Source organism: Odontomachus brunneus, unplaced genomic scaffold (assembly GCF_010583005.1).
Source record: "Odontomachus brunneus isolate Ranch 3 - 2012 unplaced genomic scaffold, Obru_v1 Obru_scaffold_099, whole genome shotgun sequence".
NCBI classification, from domain to species: domain Eukaryota; kingdom Metazoa; phylum Arthropoda; class Insecta; order Hymenoptera; family Formicidae; genus Odontomachus; species Odontomachus brunneus.
Window position 1 is genome coordinate 271,046 of NW_022639549.1, and position 22,454 is coordinate 293,499.

Genomic DNA, 22,454 nt, shown 5'->3' on the forward strand with positions numbered 1-22,454 from the left:
ATTTTCTTTTCAGTATAGAGGGACACAAAACGCGGTGCATCTGTAAATTCTGTTTGGCACTCTCGAAATTCCTCCGAATCTCATTCATGACTAGCGAAAAGCGGCAGTGAAAATGTTGCCACTCGAAATCGCAAGAGTGGACGCCTCATTTCAGCCTTACTGAGTGAATTTTGACTCCATGTCGGCGAATATCTCAACCGATTAGAACGAATATGTTTCTATGGCAATGAAGTGCGTTAGATTCATGCACTCATTAATTTAAGTCACATAATGGAAGTATGTAAGGGATTTCAAGCTCACCTCAATTTTTTACATAGAATTTGTATTTCTATGTTCGTCTTTCTATAACATAAATCAATTCCTCTGATTATTCTGTGTATGAAAGTGTTGAAATAAAATGAACATTTTGCGAGATATATATTTTTTTATTTCATTTTCTAATACTCTCTCTTTTCAGTATAAGAAATATGAAATGTCTCGTAAATTAAATTAATCATCTTTCGATACGCTTATCTAAATACTTTTGTAGGTAGAACGACAAGAGAAATTGATTAATGATATTAATCTTTGCACAATGGATCAATGAATCTGAAGAAATGTAACGTAATTTTATTTGAAATTTCTCCATTTTATACAACTTGCTTTTTCTTTCACTTTTTTTTTACAATAATCAATTTTACCTATCATTTTATGTAAAAAACTATTAAGGTAAGGCTATTGTGAAAAGTGGGTATTTCACAAGATATATTTCATTTCTTGCACTGTATGTGAAATGCACTAGAATGAAATGAAAATATCTTGGAATGCATTTATTTTCCAATTATTTTACCTCAGTACATTTATGCACAAAACGATTGGAGGAATTGATTAGTATCAAAGAAGCCATACAATTCCATTTAAAAAATTCAAAGTGACTTTGAAATCTTCTATACATCGCGACTCACCAAAGAACCATCGTCATTATGACATCTCTTCTGAAAATATGAAACTTTTGTAGGCTATTTTCTCATATTGCTCGAAATAGTATACAAAGAGAAAAAGTTTTGCTAATTTAAAAGAATATCGATACTCGTAAAAGATGTTAGTTGATGTAGGACAGCAAGTGATTCCGTAATGAGGACAAATGATTTGTTACTTTTGATTTCTTGCAACATTTCTGTAATGGAGATACAACTGATTTAACTAAAATGGACAAAAACAAATACAATTTATATCATAGACAATTTATATCATAGACAATGTATGCTTATTGAAATGACATGATGAGAAATATTTTGCAATGGTAGCTGTTCCATCTATTTTCTTAATGATCATTAAAACTGCAAACATGCTTCCGTTCGAATAATCACAGAATTTTCCTCAGTATAGAGATATTTGAAGTGAACATAGTTATTATTCCACTTTGTATAAGTCTCAACCTCGAAAAAATATTACAACTACGCGTATACGGTTTGCAATGCGTTAATTGCTCCTTCACTGTCACGAAATTGTTGTTTTCCTCGACGCGAAGACGATATGGGTAGCTCGTATCGTCCCGTTATATAACGAAGGATCGGATGGAGTCACCATCTCATTAATTATCGTCAGTCATACATCTCCACGACGTTACGCATGCATCGGCGTAAGTATTTACGACTTCGCGCGATCTTCGATGACAGAAAAAGAGCAACACTTTGTCCGTTCGTGTTGTAACGCGCGATTGTTGATACGAGAAGAGCACGAAAGCAATTCTCCCGCGTTTGAACGTACCACCACGACTGTGACACCACCACGTGTCGTGATACTACACGCCGCCGTCATTAAACGAGGCATTGGTCCGCGCTGATAAGTGGGTGATAATCATCGACAACTCGACGAAAGTCGAGACGGATTGATTATCGTCTGGGGTCGGTGCCGGATGTTTAGGCGTTTTAGGCCTCTCGTTTGCGGGCCGCTCGGTGGAAGTTCCGAAAATAAGATTAGCGTCTCAGATTTCGGGAACAGAGCCGTGTCATGGATCGCTGTGCGGATTTACAATTAGCAAAGAGCTCAGCTCGGCACGTTCAACTCACGTGGGGCCGTGCACTGAGAGAAATCCCTCGGTTGTCGGGACAAAAGCATATTTGCTGCTTGATGATCATTAAGGAGACAAATCGAACAATTACTGTTGCTAATCGTTTCTCATAATTTGTCATTTTAACAAGCATACATTGTCTGAGACACAAGTCGCATTTGTTCTCGCCTATTTGAGTTAGTTATACAGTAAAAAATGTTTATGTTGAACTTAACACATTTCACATGTCCAGAACGATCTACTCAAATTTTTGTGTTAACTTAGCACAAGGCCAATATGTTAAAAAATAATACAAATATTATGTCAGAAATTAACACAAAATAATACCGATACTATTTTAAAGCAAATTTTATGTAAAATTGACACACTTGTATACACGGTAAAAAATATTTTGTACTTTGGTAGATTTTGATCGTATGTAGAAATTTTTGTGTTGAATTTTTAAAATACCTGTGCATTAATTTAATATATTGTATCGTTGTGTTACTTTCACTTTTTTATGTGTTGAGTTCTCTATCATATTTACTATTTTTCTAAGTGTTAAAACATATTCTAAATATTAAATCCAAGTTTGTAATTAACTATTTGTTGCGGATACTGGTATATCTTGCTAAATTAGCAAAACTTCTCTCCATATGCGAATTGTTCAAAAACGATCGCATTCAAGATTTATACTCATAATTCTCCGACATTTCCCTCTTCCAAACACTCGAAATGAAGTTGAGGATCAAAATCAAGTTGAAGATTTCTTCGCGCGTTTACGTGACCAAAGTTGAACGTACACTCTGAGTCTCGTGAGACGTGAGATTTAAGAAGTTTATGGAAAGATCTTTATTTAAGGACGTTAGCGCGCGCGTTCTTTACGTAGATATAAAGTTCCCCAACTTTATGCTCCGCGAAAGTCCCTTTAATCGACTGTATATTTGCCGCAGAGTTATTCCGTCGACTGCGGCACTGTTCCAGCGACTACGAGACACTCCCGCCATTTTTCTTGACACAATTTCGCTGAAATATTAATCTTATTGCTATCAAAAAATTTTTATTGCTCGTCCATGAATGACCCTCATCAACCGATTCGTTGCATATTATGCATTTGAAGATGAAATAATTTTTGTTGCATCTACATTAAGATATTTCATACTGGAACTATCAGAGCGGTCAAAAATGACAGATTTGTAATTTCTTATAAAACATATTTAAACTCGTAACAGTGTACTTTACATTTTTAATTGGCGTTGAATAAAATTCAAAAGAATAAAAAACATTTTTTCGCTTGCATTAAATAATTTAAAAAATGTATTATTTTGACTGCTTTGATAGAAATAGGCAATTGATCGTCAATAGTTTTAGACTCTTATTCAAAAGACTTCTAAGTCACACTTAGAGGCACTTTTGTCGATAATAAGTTAATAATAAGATAATAAGATAATAATAAGTTTGTCTGAGACACTTAAAGGGAAATAAAAGAGATAAAAGAGAGTTCAAAATAAGAGTCATAGTATTGCAACACTTTTACTTTGACGAATTTCGCAATGCATTCCAATTTTCCAATAAGAAAATGTATCTCTTGAGAACAACTAAAGATAAATTTTCTTATTGGATACGGGACGCACAGCAAAACTCATCGAGGTGAAAGCGCTGCAAGCTTATTCACTAGGTATATTCAGGGTGCCCAGGAGGCGTATTTTCAGTGGAACAGTATCGAGGAAGCTACTTTATAAATTCACTATTTAGTAAACGAAATTACGTTCTTATATATTTATTTCACTCTTAAAATAATAAATGCCAGTATGAAACTAATTTCATGACACTATCTTGCCATGTTTCACTCAGTACAATGCTACTCAAAATATAAAACTGTAGTTTTCCGATTTATTACCGACTGTCACGCAAAAATGATATAGTGAATACTATTTTTCACGAAGTATCATTTTTTTATGAAGTTACACTGGAATAATAATAATCTGTATTGTTTTTAAAGTCATATATGTGCAAAATTGCGATATTCAGTATTAAATTTCTCATGAACGGTGCAGACAAATCGCATGAAACTTCAACTACAAATATGTTTTACAACGACGAATTACGTGAAATTTTCGTATAATTTTAAATATATTGGTTCAAGTGAATAAATTCTTTAGGCATCTGATTGTACAGTCGCGTTTTTCATTCTCACTGCTTGTCTTTTACATACATTCCGCGTACACGGAAGAGCCCAACTGACGTCCCTTTATCACTCAAAAGTCTATGAACACCCAAGATACGCCGAGGCAGCTTGTCCTACTCGCGCAAGCGCTTGTGCTCTATAACCTAGGCCAATAAATTTCACACGATTGCTAAAGCGACGATCGGTCGTTTACCTTCTCTTCATTCGCGGCGCCGTTTCCATCGAGAACGATGCACTGCGTCGCGCGCATCTAATTTTAATTTTTTTTCTCTTCCTTCTTTCATTTTGTTCTCTCTCTCTCTCTCTTTCTCTCACACACACACACACACACACACACACACACACCGTCTTCTCATTCCTCCTCATTCCCGCCGGTGTTCTACCTCTCGTCGAACTACCGCGAGAACGAGACGCTGACGAGCATCACGGAAATAGAAAGCGACGTACGCGTTCAGACTCGACGTTGTCGACAAGTTCGCTCGAGTTTAAGACAACCTTCGAATCCCACCGCCGAGATTCCGTTCCCTCAGCGGCCAGAGGCTACCCAGCCACGGAATTAGGCGACCATCGTCGTGATTTTCGTCGTCGATCGGAGAGGTCGAGGGTGACCGTTAATTCTGGAGATCGTCCTGTCCGGCGCTTATAGAAACTTTTGTTCCCATAGCCGACCGACCGACAAGTTGGTGTGTATTTATACACGCGACGCGGCATTTGTCAGAAATTTGTCATGCCCTGTCACGCGCTCGTTTCTTGTTAAATCCGCGCTATTGTGTACACTGCATTTTTTTCGTCGTCCTTTTCCGACCGAAACCGACTTAGAAACAACTAAAAACGATTGAAAACACCCCGATCGACGGGCCCATCGCGTTTCCAGCAAAGAACGGCGATTGGTATCTTGACATGATGACAGTGACGACGAGGTGACAAGCGCGGTGCACCGTATAATGCAGATCCAATGCAGATCCAATGCAGAACACGATAAGTCTCGCATAGAAAATTTCTCGTGATCCAGTTTAACTCCCCAAAATAATCATGAGTTCTGGTTAGAAGTGTAATGTTTTAAACATGTGATTCTGAGTGTGGAAAGCTCAAAGTTATATTCTTCCTGGTGTCTTTTTTTCAATTAGAACTAGAATTAAACAAAATATAATATTGATTTTCTAAATAATTTCATCATTTAGTAAAACACTTCAAGTGTTTTAAAATACTTTTTTTTTTCATTTTTTATTACATTAAATAATAAAATTAATATAAAAGTAGGATATTCCAAATATTCTTTCTGGCCTTCATTTTACATTAGAATTAATCAAACAATGTGTTAACTTTTCAAATAATTTTATTATTCAATAAAATATTTAATGTTTTAAAAATATATTTTTTAAATATATATTTTTTTCGTTTTTTATTTTATTGAATACCACAGTTGATATAAAAATTGAATATTCTCAATATTCTTTCTGATCTTTATTTTACATTAAAATTAAATAAATTATATGTTAACTTCTCAAATAATTTCATTATTTAGTAAAATATTCAAAGCGTTTTAAAATATATTATTTTTCGCATTTTTCATTTTATTAAATGCAATAATAATATAAAAGTAGGATATCCTCAGTATTTTTTTTTATCTTCATTTCACATTAGAATAGAACAAACTATATGTGTACGTGTGTGTTGGTTTTTCAAATAATTTTATGATTCAGTAAAATATTTAAAGTGTTTTACATATATTTTATTTCTTGAATTTTTTGTTCTATTGAATGCACAATAGTTGTGGTACAAAAATAAGATTCCTTGCCAGACACTATAAAAGTCACTGGCGTTACTGACTGAAAAAAAGCTCGAGTTTCCATAATATTTCTGCGTTTTAATTTTAGACAGAGAAATTATGTTTGGCATGAGAATAAAATTCTCAATCGGTATCATAGTAAAATAAGCAATTTTCAGGCAACTTCGGGCAATGTAATCGGGAGCAATGTAATCGGTATACGTTATCGAGGAAAATTCTTGGGAAATTTCACGGGGTTCCCCGAAAACCGCCCTAGAACGGTGTAATCGTCATCGGTCCGATACTCCGAGTGTTGCGGCGCGAGACAAGAACGTCGTTACGGTGCGTAATACGCCATGTAATTAACGACCGCGCACCGACGACGACGACGACGACGAACACGACGATCGCTAATTACCAGAGAGTTCTAGTTACCATTTCGCTTTGATCGCGTTTGACGAACGAACCTTTAATAATCCGGTCCTCTTTCACGAGAGCGTCGTTACAATCCGGCGATAATTCACGATGAACGGACATTTAAATTGTGGAATGCTTCCGCACGGTCATTTCTCGCGCGGCGTAAATCCTCGAGAAGCGCGAATTTCATCTCGGATTAACTCCGACGGAGTCGATCGCGTGGGAAGTTCAGAATAGTGGGGGAGAGGGGAAAGGGGCGTTGAGACGCAAAGTCGGACGTCTATAAAACGCATAAATCGCGAAGTTTAGTAGTTGCTTAAAAAAAGAGGGAAAGGAAACAATTAAATAGACATGCGTCCTCGTGATTGGCGAATTTACGAGAACGCGCGATACGACGACAGCGGTGACAATGACAACGACGACAACGTCGATTCGTTCATTTGACGAGAAATTCTAGACATTATTTATTACATCTATTACTTGTACTTGTTTGTTATATTTTTTTAAAACAATTTATTATGATTTTTTGAAACAATGTTTGTTCTTTTTGATTAGTTATTTATATACATTTTTTACGAGAAATATATATTACTTCTTCGTACTGAGAAAAATTATTCGATTAGAAATTAACAAATGGATATTTCCGATCAAAATACCGATGAACTTTTGTATCCGATTAGGAAACATCCAATAAGAAATATCAATTCATAATTTTTTGATCGGTTTATCTAATGAAATGTTATCATGATCGAAAGTATTCGATTAAATTTAATCGAGTATCCTCATTGGACATAAAAAATTAATATTAATATTTTTCGAAAATATTTGTTTGTTAATTTTTTATCGGATAATTTCTTTCAGTGTGATGTAACGCGTAATTTCCCAGTTTACAATAACGAAGAATAAATGAAGAAAGAAAAGCCTTACATAAAAACACATTAAATTAAAGAACATTAAAAAACACATTAATTAACAGTTTACGAGTTAAGTTCCGATATAAATAGATTATGTGTAATAATCGTGCGATCTTATAACTTTTCAATTATGTAACATTCTTTATATTTTATTATTTATACTTATTTAAGTGTGATTGATTAATTTTCCTTCATTTGTTACTTCTATATTTCTTTTTCTCTTTTCTCTTTCGGCATTTTGTACATATCCTATTTTTTCTCTTTTCATTACTTTGGGTCTGTTTATCTCCGACAATATTTGTCATATATACTAAAAAGTATTGCTGTATATATATGATTTATTTATATTATGTATATGTGTATTATTTATATGTATTATTATCATTAATAATACATATAAATATTAATAATACATATAAAAGCAACGAATCAAGCAGAATTGGTTGAATTCATACATCACACACGTTCTACCTATACACACAAACACACACGTATGCTTTCCCGTCTATTATCCCTTTCGCGGACTCCCAGAGGCGGAATTAGCAAAGATTTGGCCATGTCTGTTTCAGATCCTTGGAGATTTTCTACCAGCACGGGAAAACGCACTCCGAACTGCTGAAAGCGCAGCACGCCACCAGCGGCTGCGCGTTAAGCGGGCCCCTGAAGTACACGAACTCGGTAATCCTGTGGCTACGTTGCAACGAGGTATTTCTCTTCGTGCATGCTACTTCAATACGTCGCGGTCGATCGATGTCGCATCGCGCTACCATTCTATACTGTCACGGGCAGGCCGTATGATATATTGCCGAAATCATGACGACACGAGTTCTCGTTTGCGCGACGAGTCTTCCGTCGCGTTTCCCTCGTCCCGCGCCGCGCGTTCCCGCCGTCTGTCTCGGTCGTGGCCCGAGATATTCGTCTGGACGCGATTCGTCACTCTTCATTGAGCGGGAGCGTCGTGCGCCAACGTGGTGCGATGGCCTCACGGCGATCTCTTACGTGAGGAAACCGAGCCTGCGTAAATATAAAGAAGCTTGACGTGTAATCGTCCCAACGCGCGTGCGAATCTTCGTGCAAGTAATAAATAATCTCAGTCGAATTCGTTTTACGCGACGAAAAGAATACCATAAGCCATGTGCTCTATTTCTAGATAGTGAAAAATGTATTTAAAATGGGCACCAAATTAAAAACCTTGATAAGCTGATTACAAAGATATAAGTTTTAGAGCCGCTCAGAGTACCGTTCTACACTGAGAAAAAAATTCTTAAAAATTTATTTGTAAGACAAAAACTGATTTCACAGAAACAAATTTTATTTCTCAGAAATATACTTTATTTCACAGAAATAAATTTTGTACCACATAAATAAATTTCCAAGTATCTTTTCTTCAGTGTAACACTACGATCCAGAAAGGTCCCAAATTAAGCTACTTTCAAACTGATGTTTCTCTAGCAAAATTTAACGGATTTTAAAAATTCAAAATGCTACATTTAATAAAATTAAATGAAAAATTTAATGGCATAAATTCCATGTTCCAAACTGACAGGAAGTAGAAAATTCCAATTGAAACACCAACTTCCGGTTAATTTTGGAACGTAAAGAGCATAGGAAAATGCATCTTAACCTACTCAAAAAGATTAGAAATACTCAAATTGTTTTTGCTTAACTATTTTAAAAACTAGATCAAACATAATTCAAAGTTTTGCTCAAGAAACATAAAACAGTAACCTATTTTAATTTGGAACCTTTTTGGACCGTAGTGTTGGAACGGTACCCTGGACGGCTCCAAAACTTATATCTTTGTAATCAACTCATCAAGGCCTTTAATTTGGTACCTATCTAAGTACATTTTTCACTGCCCAGAAGTGGGGCACATGTTGGCGTCACTCTTTAGATAGAAAATTTCAAACAGAATGTGCGCGCAATACACAAATACAAAGAAAAATATCTTTCTGCTGCTATAAGAAGCGGTGACTCACTTTACTTTCCTTCTAATGCTTATCTTCAACAAAGAATATTTTCTTGATAATATACTTATAATATATCATTAATATATAAATGTATATAGTAATATAAATATAGTATATCACTACAAATTTGAGAAAAGCTGACATTATCATATGTTCGTATGAAAATGTTATTCTCTTTGTCAAGATATTATAAAACTTTATCGACAGGAATGACACTATATATTCCCGCACTGCACTAAAGATAAAACTGGAAAGAATATTAATTTTTTCATGAGAGGAAACTGTAATATATTCTCTCCGTTTACCTTGTTACTTTAGATCAAAAGAGGGACGAGTTGAATGGGAGATCCTCGGGCTCAACGGCGCGTTTTCAATTCCGCGGGGAGGACGCGCGGTGGCAGCTGCCGACCGTAAAGCACTATCGTGTTCGTGCGTAGTTAAAGTTTATTGTTGCTCAGTACGCCTCGCTTTATCGACATCATCCTAGAAGTCGTGCGTCGTGCTAATCGACGGCGTCGTATACAGGCGCGCACCGTGATAAATATTTCGTTTTACGAGCGCGATGGAAAAATTCGAAGGACAGGAATTATCGTGGCGAGCGTCGTCCCGACGCGCGTTAATTGTTGGGAATTGTATGTATAAATAATCGACACGGGGCGCGCTTATTTCGCCGATGCTTTATTCGACGCGAGGTCGCACGCGCGCGGCCTGTCGGCACGAGTCCTTCGAGTTAATTTACGAGGGTGGGTTTGGCGCGCGAGGAAGGTAGCGTTGTTCCTCCGTTCGTTCGTTCGTTCGTTCGTTCTTCCTCACATTCGTTCGCTCGTTCGTTCTCACGTCTGGATCTCAACCGAAATAACTACATTGTACGTTCTCCACGGCGCCACTCGTTTTCCTTGATAAATGATAAAGTTTATCGCTTTCGGTGCAGTTCGCTCTGGTTTATCGTCGCCTACCAACAGTCCAGATAATCGATGCTACCATTCTTAACGACCGTAAATACGTAGTTCCGCCTACCGACTTTTTCCAGAGATCTCCGGTCGAGAATTCTCTCGCGACGGAGATCGTCGGCGACACTACTCGAGCGAGCTGCTGATCTGACTCGACGGGAAACCTCTTTTTCTCTCTCTCTCTCTCTCTCTCTCTCGTGATCGAAAACGTGTCGTCTCGAGAACGAAATCAATTTACGAAGTGAATGAGCATCATCTAAAGAACAATGCTGCAAAAAGGCCAAAATTTGTCTGTAAGGGAAATGCATGAAATCGAACTATCTTGATATTTTTGGGCTTGTTGAGCTCGAATATGAAGCTCAAAATTGTCCAAATTTTTTTGGGAAACTTTCTGAAAATGCAGCTTTTCTCTTACAAAAAAGCTTCGTTTTTCAAATATTTTTCGACTAACAATTGTGAACAAAACAAATCATTGAAAATTGTCTCCACTGTCGAACTGCAACTACACACCTTTTGCCTCTCGGCTCTTACCGGTCGCGTTTTTGCTCGCTCCTAACAACTTAATGCGGTGTCGGGATTACACAGCTGTCAAAGTATTGCCGTTTTGTAACGGGACATTAAATCGCGCGTGCCTCGGATGGGCGACATTTTGAGAAGAGGCGGGGATGCAAATTGCAGGCTCTAATTACGCGAGTAGATGGCGGCACTGATTGCACGTTAGGGAGATCGGAGGAGAGGTGCATTCGCGAATTTATCGGATCTCAATGTTGTGATCGCGTTACACCTGCGCGCGGAGACGGATAGAATCCCCCTCCCTCCCTTCATTTCTTCCTTCCTTCCTTCCTTCCTTCCTTCTTTTCTTCCTTTATTCCTCCGAGATTCCAGGCTACTTAGCCGAGCGTTACTTCATTGGATATATTCGCCGAAGTGGCAGTGGAGCGGCGGACGTGCCGATCGACGGCTACTGTCGCGAGAACTGTCATTTCACCAGCAGCTTTTTCCGCGTTGTTAATTCACCACGGCTCGTTCTGCTACGACGGCTCGCTCGTAAATAGAAAAGTAAATTAGGAGGTACTTTCTGACGATAAGTACCGGTTCTAGAATAGGCCGCGAGTGTGCGAGGCATTTTGTTTTGACAGTTGTCACTAAGACGTTGGTCTTTTTTGTTTCCTTCTTTTTGTTCTCTTTTATTTCTTAACTTAAGGGAGTAGACGCGCACCCAACCGGGCGCGTAGGACGCGTATGGCACCCAGTTATTGACATCTGCCTTAGTCATTGAAATCGGAGAAAAACTGGTTTTTCTCGCGGTCAACATAGCAATTAAACTTCCTGCCTGCACTCTCTATGATTCCAAAACAGATCTTCACAATTAAGGCTGTGAACAGATGCCGCGGTCGCAAGGAAGAAACAGGTTTTTTAGAATGACAATGACTAAGGGGGACCCGCTATAATTGGGTGTTTCACCCTACTATGTATCGGTATATATGAAGTATTATAATTAAATTAACAGTTGATAGAAAATATTCTACTAATTTAGAATATCGTAATAATTAAGGAAACGAATTTCCTTATCTCTCTAGAGGATAAGACACTTAATGTTAGGTTCTAAAATATCTGTGTTCTTTTTCATATTAGAGGAAAAGTAAGGAATAAATTGCGCGATTGAGAGATAATATTGGGCATTAATCGATTAAAATTAATCGATAGAAATAAATGGAGAATCAATAAACAAAATTGGTCAATCGTCATGTATAATATTACGAATAATTTAATTAATTAATGAAATTAATTATTATTCAAACTTTGATTTTATTAATTATATACTAATTACTAATTACTTTTATCAGTCGACTAAAATCGATGAAAATTACAGTTGACTAAAGTAATCAAAATTATCAAAATTATCAAAATTAATTACTTGTTATGCATATAATTACGAATAATTTGATCGATTGATAAAGCTTTGATTTGATCGACTAAATGCCGGTTAATAACTAATTTCATCAATCAATTAATCGATTCGTGATTACATATATGATAATCGATTAATCGACTGACCTTGATTGTTGATTTACCGATTATCTTAACTAAATAAAATTGTAGTCGATCAACGTATAATACTGTCGGAAGAGTTGGTAATATTTTTCACTTCCAACCATACAATTTATTCCTTGCATATTTTAATATAAAATTCTAATACGCGATACCGTTTCTTCCTTCTGCAATCGCGCGCAATGAAACACTTCGCGAAGCAATCGCATATTTGTCCTCTTTATATAAATCGAGTTCGACTTTTACGTAATAAACACACACAATAAAAAGTTGATATTCTTGTTCTTAAAAAATCCTTTAAAATAGGCACCAAATGTGAAATATTCTTAACATTGCATTCCAAAAATCCCTTTTGAGGAAAATTTAACTCAATATCTATAGTTCACGTTATATATACTATAGAATATTGAGTAAGATTTCCTCAAAAAGGACGTTTTAGAATGCAATCTAAGGTTTATTCCTCTCCACGAGTAGAGAATTTCCTCTCAAATCAAGAGGAATAAATCTTATGTTTAGAATATTTTGCACTTGGTGTCTATTATAGGGGATTTTTCAAAGAATAAGAATTTTTGAGAACTCTCGCTACCGTTAAACTACCAAAATTACAGCTGCGTTACACAACACGCGTACCGAGCGTGTTAATTAATCCGCGAATCGATTAACCTTTGTCTGACTTCTGTGAGCAGGCCTCTGTCGTAATAGGAGGAAAAAAAGACAGGCTAGAGGAAGAACGAAGAGCAAAAGCCGCACGCGCGCGCGCGAAGGGGGCGGATGAGCATGCTAATATTCGCGGCTGTTCCGTTCGCGACGGAATCGCAAATACGAATGTTTGACACAGATATCGCGTCGCTGGAAAGCACCGGGTATCCCAGATACCTGCTTGGCCGGCGCGCAGCCGATCGATACCGCGGCTCGATTTCGAAATCGGAAGTCGATCCCTCGGCCTTGCCTGCGCCGTGCGCGCGCTCCGCTCTAAGAGCGGTCGTTTAAGAATTTCTTTAGCCTGCCGTTACTGCAAATCTGCGGTCTGAGAGACTTTCCCTGAAAGCGACGGCGGCGGCGGCAGTGGTGGCGTTAAGTAACGGCACGCTCTCGCGTAAGGTCCCGTTCACACCGTATTTCTCAATCGAGTGGACCGCCGTACGTAACACAATCGCGCTAGAGAATGAATGGGAGCGTACGATATATGTCTTCCCCGCGTTTCGTACGGAACAGGTTTTCGTATGGTCGTTTGAGCTCTCTGATCGCCGACGTTTTTTCGACATTGCTTCCCCGTCCTTCCTCACCTCGCGCGTCCGCCGCTCGTAAGCGTGTGTCATATCTTATATTATATTTTAAAGAGATGACGAATTCCAAAATTATCGATAACTTAAAGATACTTATAAACATCGATCTCTTACGTAAATGTGCGTTGCTTTGTTTTATCATGTTCAACGAAAAACTTAACCACGTATATATAGAAATCTTTCTGCGAACCCTTGCGATATTTTTGAACCTCTTAATTTTTATGTAAAGGTGCAGCAATGTTCTTTGACATTTTTCTCAGCGGAACAAACTAGCGTTTAGATATATCTATACTACGTATAGATCTCTTGTATCAAGCGTGAATATATTTTAACTGACAGCGTCTGATAGACTAATTTACACTCGAAATGTTGATTTTGAAATTGTTTTAAGTTTTTTGTCATATCGAGTCATGAATGTTCCAATTCATTCTCGCACATATTTTTATTGTGTAAAAGCACTTATAATTCCGCGTAGCCAACACAACGTAAACTGTGCAGGAAAAAAATCAATATTCTGTCGATGAAGATTTCGACTTCAGCATTCCCTGAAGGAGATGCCACATACTTGAAAACTTTACTAAGAAAATACTGACCTTTCTTTGCAAAGTTTACGTTGTAGTGGCTGCATAGAATTACAAATGTTTTTACACACTAAAAAGTACACACAATAATGGATCCGAGCATTCCTCAATATGTAACGAAAACAATAAAGAATTATAAAATTGACATCTCAAAAAGTCAGTTGACGTAAATATTAACTTGCAAAAGTTTTGCAGCTTGTATGTATTGCAATGTGTTTGGTCCGCTAATGAAAATTTCCAGAAACTTTTCTGTATCTTGACAACTGAATTTAGAAGTTCGAAAATATGAAAACAAATTTCTACATATGCGTGGTTATGTTCGCTGCTAGCATAACAAAAACAAAGCAGCACACATTTATATAAGATTTATATGTACCAAAAATACGAAAAGGATAGTATGATCGTATTAACGACGATCGCTTCTACATTATCATTTTTCGAGTTTGTTATCCACTTTAGCATTCTCTTAAGACGACATACAACGAAAAAGACGAGATAATGAGCACCAACGTTTCATGAAATACGAAGTCGATTCTGAGTCCTTCAGTCGCGACACTCTAATCTGCATTTTCGACTTTAACTTTGACTTTGTGCTCGATGAAAAGCGAGCTTATGAAACCTGAATGCCGAGAGAGAAAGAGAGAAACAAACTGAAAAGCGCAGCCGAAAAGTTGAATTTGCGATGGTAATGTGACGATATTTTCTGGATTGCAAGTAATATAATTTTATAACATTTTTTGTGTTACACATAACATAATCTCTCTAACAAGTAACGAAATTTTCAAGCGAATAAACTTATAATATAAAAATTTTCCGCCTGGATAATGATGAGCAAACATCCCATTTATAAAATATGAATCTCGAGAGAAAAAGAAAGAAAGAAAGCTTGAAAGCCGAAGGGTTCTGATCTATAATATCGGTATAAGAAAAAGAAAAAAAATATATATATAAATTTTCAATTTATTTTTTATTGTATAATGTAATCTAGCGAGCGATATATATATATATATATATATATATATATATATATATATATATAATTCTCAAGCTGAGATTCCACCCAACAATCGAAAGAAAACGCGCCATATTACCGAATGTTCGAAAATTATTACACTGAGAAAAAAATATCTAAAAATTAACAAATATTTCTCTCTTAGGTGTGTGCCATTAACATATTTACTTAAATCAAAATTCTTTTCATTTAAATCGAATATTGTTTATTTAAACTGAATAAACAATATATACTCGCTTTAAATAAAGAGACTTTTGATTTAAGTAAATATGTTGATTGTACCTATCTAAGAAATATTTGTTAATTTTTGGATATTTTTGTTCTCAGCATTATTACGGACATTTCTTTCACGAGTTCATCTGGAAGAGATAATGGTGTGAGAAAGGCTTAATAAACGTGGCTCGTACGTCGCCGTTCCGTGCACGGATCGCTGGTTGCGTTTCGCGAACAGCCGCACTGGAATGCCGGATTTTTCTGCCGCGGTGCAAATACCCCCCTCCTGCTTCACCTTTCCATCGATCCTTCGCAACCACTGGCGTACGCGTACGTACGTACCGGCACGCATACAGCGTCGCGCGCGCGGACGAACTTCCGCCCCTTCTCTATTAGGCACCGGAGAGTGAGAGGCGATACGATTTGCTTTTCCCGTTATCGGCACTAACCGGCACCTTTGAGAGAGGATCAGCGATTCGCGCGCGCGAGAGATCGGGGATAACCGGTAACAGAATAAATCAATTCGAGGCAGCGAGACAGACTTCACACCGCGGCGAAATCTTCGTGCGTGTGTGCGAAAGCTTAACCCTGGAAGGGTAAGGTGAATAACTTTTACTCATACTGTGGAAGGTTTAACCTTTCAATTCCCAAGCGGAGTAAACCGCTCGCTAAAAATGCACTGAGAGAAATTATCTGAAAAATGAATAAACGGATATTTCCGATCAAAATAGCGATGAATTTTCGTATCCGATCAGGAAACATCCGATGAGAAATATAGGTTCATAATTTTTTGTTTAGTTTATCTGATGAAATGCCATTATGAGCGAAAGTATTCGATAAAATTTAATCGGATATCCTAATCGAATATAAAAATTGATCGAAGTTTGATCGGGAATATCCATTTGTTAATTTTTTTGTCGGATAATTTCTCTTAGTGCGATTTTTTAAAGATAACTATTGGAAAGTTTTACTAATTATTTCACTGAAAATATTCTGTATTGGCATAATAAAGATGAGTAATATTGTATTATATTTATGCATTAAGATATGTTTATTTAGTGGATGATAAAATATAAATGAAATAAATACGAGATAGAGACTTGGGTAGACAAGCGTAAATTTGGCAGCAACTTTACCAGTTAATTTGTAAAGGTTGCGTTCTTTACGAGGGATAAGAGTTAAGATTACTTTCCGTTATGAGTGGTTTATATTTATTTATCACATAGAACGATAGAAGTTTATCTAGAGAATTTAAGGCCTTAGGTATGAGTTACTCACACTACCTTTCTAAGATTAACACATCACTTGCTTCATTAATGTCTCCATTTCGCATTTTTAACGGCATATAAATATCCCAATATCCCGATTGACTGATGTGCGTAAATTTTACAGCAATTTTAAGTATATTAAATCACGAAATTCAGTAACGTTTAGTTCCTTATAACTAATCAGATTGCGCTCATATTTATTATATAGAATGACGAAATAGAAATACGAAAATGAACAAAATTTGTCTTAAACAATATGTCATAATAACTGGTCATAGTTACACAAGAATAATCCAATCCACAAGAAGTGCGTTTCGAAAAAAACGAAAATGAAAATTTGATACATGATTTAGAAAATATAGATAGTCCTGAAGTCTTTTATAATCATTCAAGTAGTCAAACATTGTTAATTTTCTTTCCTTTAAAATTATTAATTGACAAGCTTAACCCTTAAAAAATGGGTAAAAAGACGCAACTAGTAACAAATAAAAATTTTACAATTAATTTTAGGTGTTCATAAGGCTTGGATCTTTTATGTTTTATGGATAGAAAGACGTATAGACTAGTTATTAGTAAAAAAGAAACACAAACATTATAATTTCGTTGATTGGATCATTCTTATGAGCAATTATAATACGAAAATTTAAGTGTAAATTTAGTCAATTTGTTGCATCGACACAATAACAAATTTACATCATTGCATGATGTAAATTTAATAATTAATTCAATGCGGTATATTTACTTTTATAAATGTAATTAGAAGAATTGTCAAGTTTCCGTCGTCGATTGTCTCACGTCGTGATAATCACGAAGGTCTATTTGCGTAGCTTCTCGCCCAAAATTATCCGCGTCTCGTGTCACCGGAGGAGAGGGAGAGGGATTCTCGCGGAAAACCGCGACAGCGGTCACCGCGTCGCTCGTCGGTTGTCAACTGTCGTCCCGATTTCCGTCCCTGCGGTCGTGTCTCCGGTTATTAATAAACGTGCCCCGTGCTTCGCGCGTGATCGTGAACCCCTTTTACTTCCGCGATGAATTCCGGAGCGCGTCCGCTCGCTCGCGCGCGCGGAAGCGACCGACGCGCGTATATCCGCGGCCCGCTGCGTGCGAGCGCAACGGAGAAATGGGTCGGATTTAAATAAAAGCCCCCGAGCAATTTCGCCCACGCTGGCCGCTTGACGCGCGACGTCGAGTGTCGCGCTCGCGAGATCCTCGGCCACCAACGAGGAAATTGCCCTGACGCCTTTTCGCCGCCGAGTTTGCACATCGATCGCCGATCAGCGTGGCTCCGCGTCGTTATCGCGCCGATAGTGCTAACGATATCCGAAAAAAAATAAAGGAAAACCGTTCGATTTCAACAGATTGCCGATTGGATCAGGAAATGTGTCGAGCGAAATTTTAGCGAAAACCTCGATAGTATCGACGGTATCTAAAAATAAAACACTTCGAATTTGATAAGCTTAATTCTAAAAAATTTTTTTAAATGGACAAAAGGGATGCAACTAGTAAAAAATAAAAATTGTTTTTAATTAATTTTAAAGCTTGAATCTTTTTTGTTTTATATATAAAAAGACGTATGAACCTATTGGTAAAAAAAAACACTCAAAAATTATATTTTTGTTGGACCAATTTTTATAGGTAATTGCGATATGAAAATCTAAGTGCAACTTTTAGTGAATTTGTTGTTGCAATTTTTACTGTCCGATTTTCACAGATTGCCAGTCGACTTCTGGATCGGGGAATGCGCCCTCTTGGAGTGCAATCTCACTCAAAACGAGTGGATAGTGGCAGTATTTTCACGCAAAGCGGTGGTGAAAACACTGCCACTCGAAATTGCAAGAGTGAACGTTTCACTTAAGCTTGAAGTGAATTTGGGCTCCATATAAATGAACGTTTCAGTCGATTAGGACGAATACTCTTATAATGGATTACATCCGATCCATTCATTAATTTTTAATGAAAATTCACGCGACGATTAAATGAAGAATTCACTCTGTATGAGTGAAAAGTCACTAGAATTCGAGTCTTGATGGACTCTATTTTTCGAGTAAAATTCCAAAAAATCTAGAGAGTGTCAAGTGAAATTTTGGCGAAAGTTGTCGCGTTTTAGTTCGTCAATTTAATTTCTGAGTAATTGAGTAATTATGCGGGCATATGTGGAATTGAAATTTTTATGAAATTCGCGATAGCATCGACCATGTCCAAGAGAGAAAAACAGAGAAAAAAATTCAATTTTTAGATTGTGGATCGATTTGTATCGGAAAACACGTTGAATGAAATTTTGGCGATATCTTCGAGGAGTTATCGCGTTTTAGTTTATCGACTTAGTTTTTAAGCAATTGCGTAATTGTACGTAATTGAAGTTTTTGCGAAAATTTCGTAATAGTATTTCGCAGAGTTAACTGTAGTATTTCGATAAGTTAACTTTTTTTTTAACTAAGTTAAGTTAATGGCTTTGAAAATTTAACTTAGTTAAGATAAAGTTAACCCATAATGAAATTAATTGAATTAAAAGTTAAGTTAATAAAAAAAATTAAAAAGTTAAAAGTTAAATTTGTTTCATTTCATGACTTCAGAGTTTCAGTTTCACAAATAACGGAAAAAACAAATATACACCTTATTTGGAAACATGTTTTATTTACAGATACTTATTGAATTTAAGTAATAAAATTTTTTCGAAATTTTTATTGGACATTTTTCCTCGAAGATTGTTGAAAATGAGTCCTCTTGCACTGAACAGTCTCGACGTCTCGCGACACCTTTATGGCATGGTTTATTTCAAGATAATTGAATTAAAAGTTAATAGTTACCGATAAAATGTAACTAAGTTAAGTTAAAAGTTAAGAGTGTAAAAATATAACTAAATTAAATTAAAACTATTTAAATTTTTAACTTTTTAACTTAACTTTTAACATTTTAATTTAACTTTTAACTTTTTAACTAGTTACTAAATATCAAATTCTGGTATTTCGATCACATTTAAAAAAGAAAGATAGAAAGAGAATCGTCCAATTTCCACGAATTGCCGATCGAGTTGAATCGGGAAATGTAACGAGTGAAATTTTGGCAAAATCCACGATAATATTGGCAAATGTCCAAAAAAGGAAAAGAGAGATAAAAGAAAGAGAGACAGAGAGAGAGAGAGAGAAAATTGTTAAATTTTCGCGAATTGCCGATCAGTCTGGATTGGAAAACGCGTTAAGTGAAATTTTGATGAAATCCTCGAAAAGTTGTCGCTCTTTATTTCGTCAATTTAAGTTCTGAGTAATTGCGTATCGACGAGAGAAATCTCGCGTTGCATCCGCGCCGTCTACGCTTCGGCGCACGCCTCCCCGCGTCGTCTCTTTCCTCCTCGTCGAGATATCCGGACGCATTTCCGTCTTGAAAACGAGAGGTTTCCTGTGCGGTGCCAGGTGGCAAGGGGAGAGCCACCGGGTTATGCGAGTGCGCGAGAAGTCGCTTAACTTCGTGGCTAGTCGCCGTTTTCATGAAATGGAAATGGACGCGAAAAGAGGCGTCCCGTAACGATTAATTTAGGGAACGGATATTGGCCAAAGTCGCGAGGGACGCGTAGCAATTCATTAAGAGAGCGTATTCTGGTTTGAAAGATTCTAGAAAAAATACTTTTCCGGAGGTTTTTATAAGAAAACGAAAAACTGAGTAACGTCAAATTTTACATATTCTTTATAAGTCTTATCTTAAAAATATATATTTATTGTTTAAATGACAGAAACGCTTTTGTTTTGTGTGTTATATTCTGGTGGAACTAGGAATTCATAAAAAAGAAAATGTTTACGTACGGTGTAAGTGATTCTGGTTTTCCTAGGTATCTGAAATGCAAAAACCAAAAATGCAAAATGCAAAAATTTTTCTTATTCAAGAGAAGTATGGCTATCGTATGAATCTAAGCTAAATCAATATTACCATACTGGAAAAATGGCAGCCTTTTTATTAAAAGACAATTTAGTTTCTCTTCGAAATGTTGTCAGTTTTTTTATTAAAAAAAAAGGAAACTAATAAATTTATAATGTTTGTTCTAGTTCAGATGATAGCCATTCTCCTGAATAAAAAAAATTGGTTGTTCTGCGTTTCAGATATCTAAGCGAGCAATAATCACTTACACGGTCTATACGCGTATTTTTTTTGCAAACTTCTAGTGACTAAAATATGACATACAAAAGAAGAACAGAAGAATTTTTTCACTTAAATAATAGAAATCCTTAAAATAAAGTTAAAAGAATATGTAAAATTTGGCATTATTCGATTTTTTCTATATATTTTCTATAAAAAATTCCGGAAAACCTTTAGCTTTTTTGCGACCTTTCAGATCTTTTAGAATACCTCCTTAAAGTTGAGGAAGAATTTATGACGGCGAAATATGAATCGAGGATATAATGTCGCTATCTCTTAACGGGTCTCGCGGCCTATTTTTCTGTCGTTTGCGGCGATTATTGCTGTCACGACGCAGGACGTAGCGTCGGAACAAACAAGTCGCTGGCGTGTCTCTCTCTCTCTCTCTCTCTCTCTCTCTCTCTCTCTCTCTCTCTCTCTCTTTTTCTCTTTCTGACACTGCGATTTTGTTTCGCAAATCATTAGAGAGCCAACGACTAACTTTTCGTCGAGAGGGCGATGTGCTTCCTCCCATCCCCTTCTTTCCCCACGATAGTCAGCCCTGCGGCTGAATGCAGCATTCCGCCCGCATTGCGGATGCGAAAAAACGCGGGATCCTGAAAAATTGCCGGCGACGGTGAGCACGCTGTTACGATCATTCTCAGGTTCTCAGGTTGTGTTAAGATCCCGTCGACTGCCAAGGTGGCGGCGGCGGGTTATCGCGCAAATCGTCCCCGAGGAAGCCATCGACACGGCCGGTCTGCTTCCGTGAGCGGGATTGATCGCGAATTGATTTTTCCAGCGGCCGTAAATAACGCGACGAGTCGAAGCGGCGACGCGAGAAGATTCGCGCGGACGACGCTCGTATTGTGCGCGCTCGCGCGCGCACGCGGCGAACCACCTCGACCTCACTGCTGAACGGATACTAATTATTATGCGAGACGGAGGCGTGTTCAGGTGTGCGTAAATGAACGCATCCGCGCGATGCACCGTGGCGATGCAGTTCAGCGCTGCTTTGTATCGGCAGCTCCTTCGAGAGCCGTCAGATCGGGTTGCTCGTACAAGTTCCTCGTGCACGTCTTCCCGACTCAAATAGAAAAGTTTCCAAGGAAAACTGGTCACTTGCCGAAAACTGGTCACTTGCCAGAAACTGGCAATTGGCCAATCTCTACCGCTTAGGATTCATTAGATAGTAACTATTTGGAACCTGGGCAGGAAAGTGCTGACCAGAAACTAAGTAATAAAAAGTGGTTAGTAAATATTGAACAGTTTGTTTGTCTAGCAAAAGCACGGAAAGTAGTGGCTAATGTTTCTTGGCTTATTACTGGCCAAAATACGATAGACAAGAAAAAAATGTGAGTTAAAAATAAAGCTACAATTATCTCAGTAATGAATTTACACGCGTATAAACTCTATCTTCGGAAACACACGTTATTTTTATATTGAATAATACAATATAATATTTTACCATGTGTGGAATTAAACGATAGGAACTACTTTTGATAGAATGCTGTGCGAAGAATGTTTGGAATGAATTTGCATGCGTAAAGATTCTACCTTCTGAAACACACATTTCATGTTATTTTTATATCGAATAATACAATACAATATTTTACCATGCGTGGAATCGAACGATGGAAATTACTTTTGAATTTCTGTATTAAAGAATTCTGTACTAAAAATATTTGATTAGAAG

General features: G+C 37.0%; 1 protein-coding gene across 1 annotated transcript in view; it reads left to right on the forward strand.

The window, feature by feature from the left end:
* Nucleotides 1-22,454, forward strand: part of LOC116848736 (tRNA dimethylallyltransferase) — a 170,057-nt gene that overhangs the window by 86,275 nt on the left and 61,328 nt on the right. Inside the window, exon 4 of the mRNA XM_032825150.1 lies at nucleotides 7,889-8,024. Within this exon, the coding sequence (XP_032681041.1) occupies nucleotides 7,889-8,024 (136 nt within the window). The remainder of the gene's footprint in view (nucleotides 1-7,888; nucleotides 8,025-22,454) is intronic.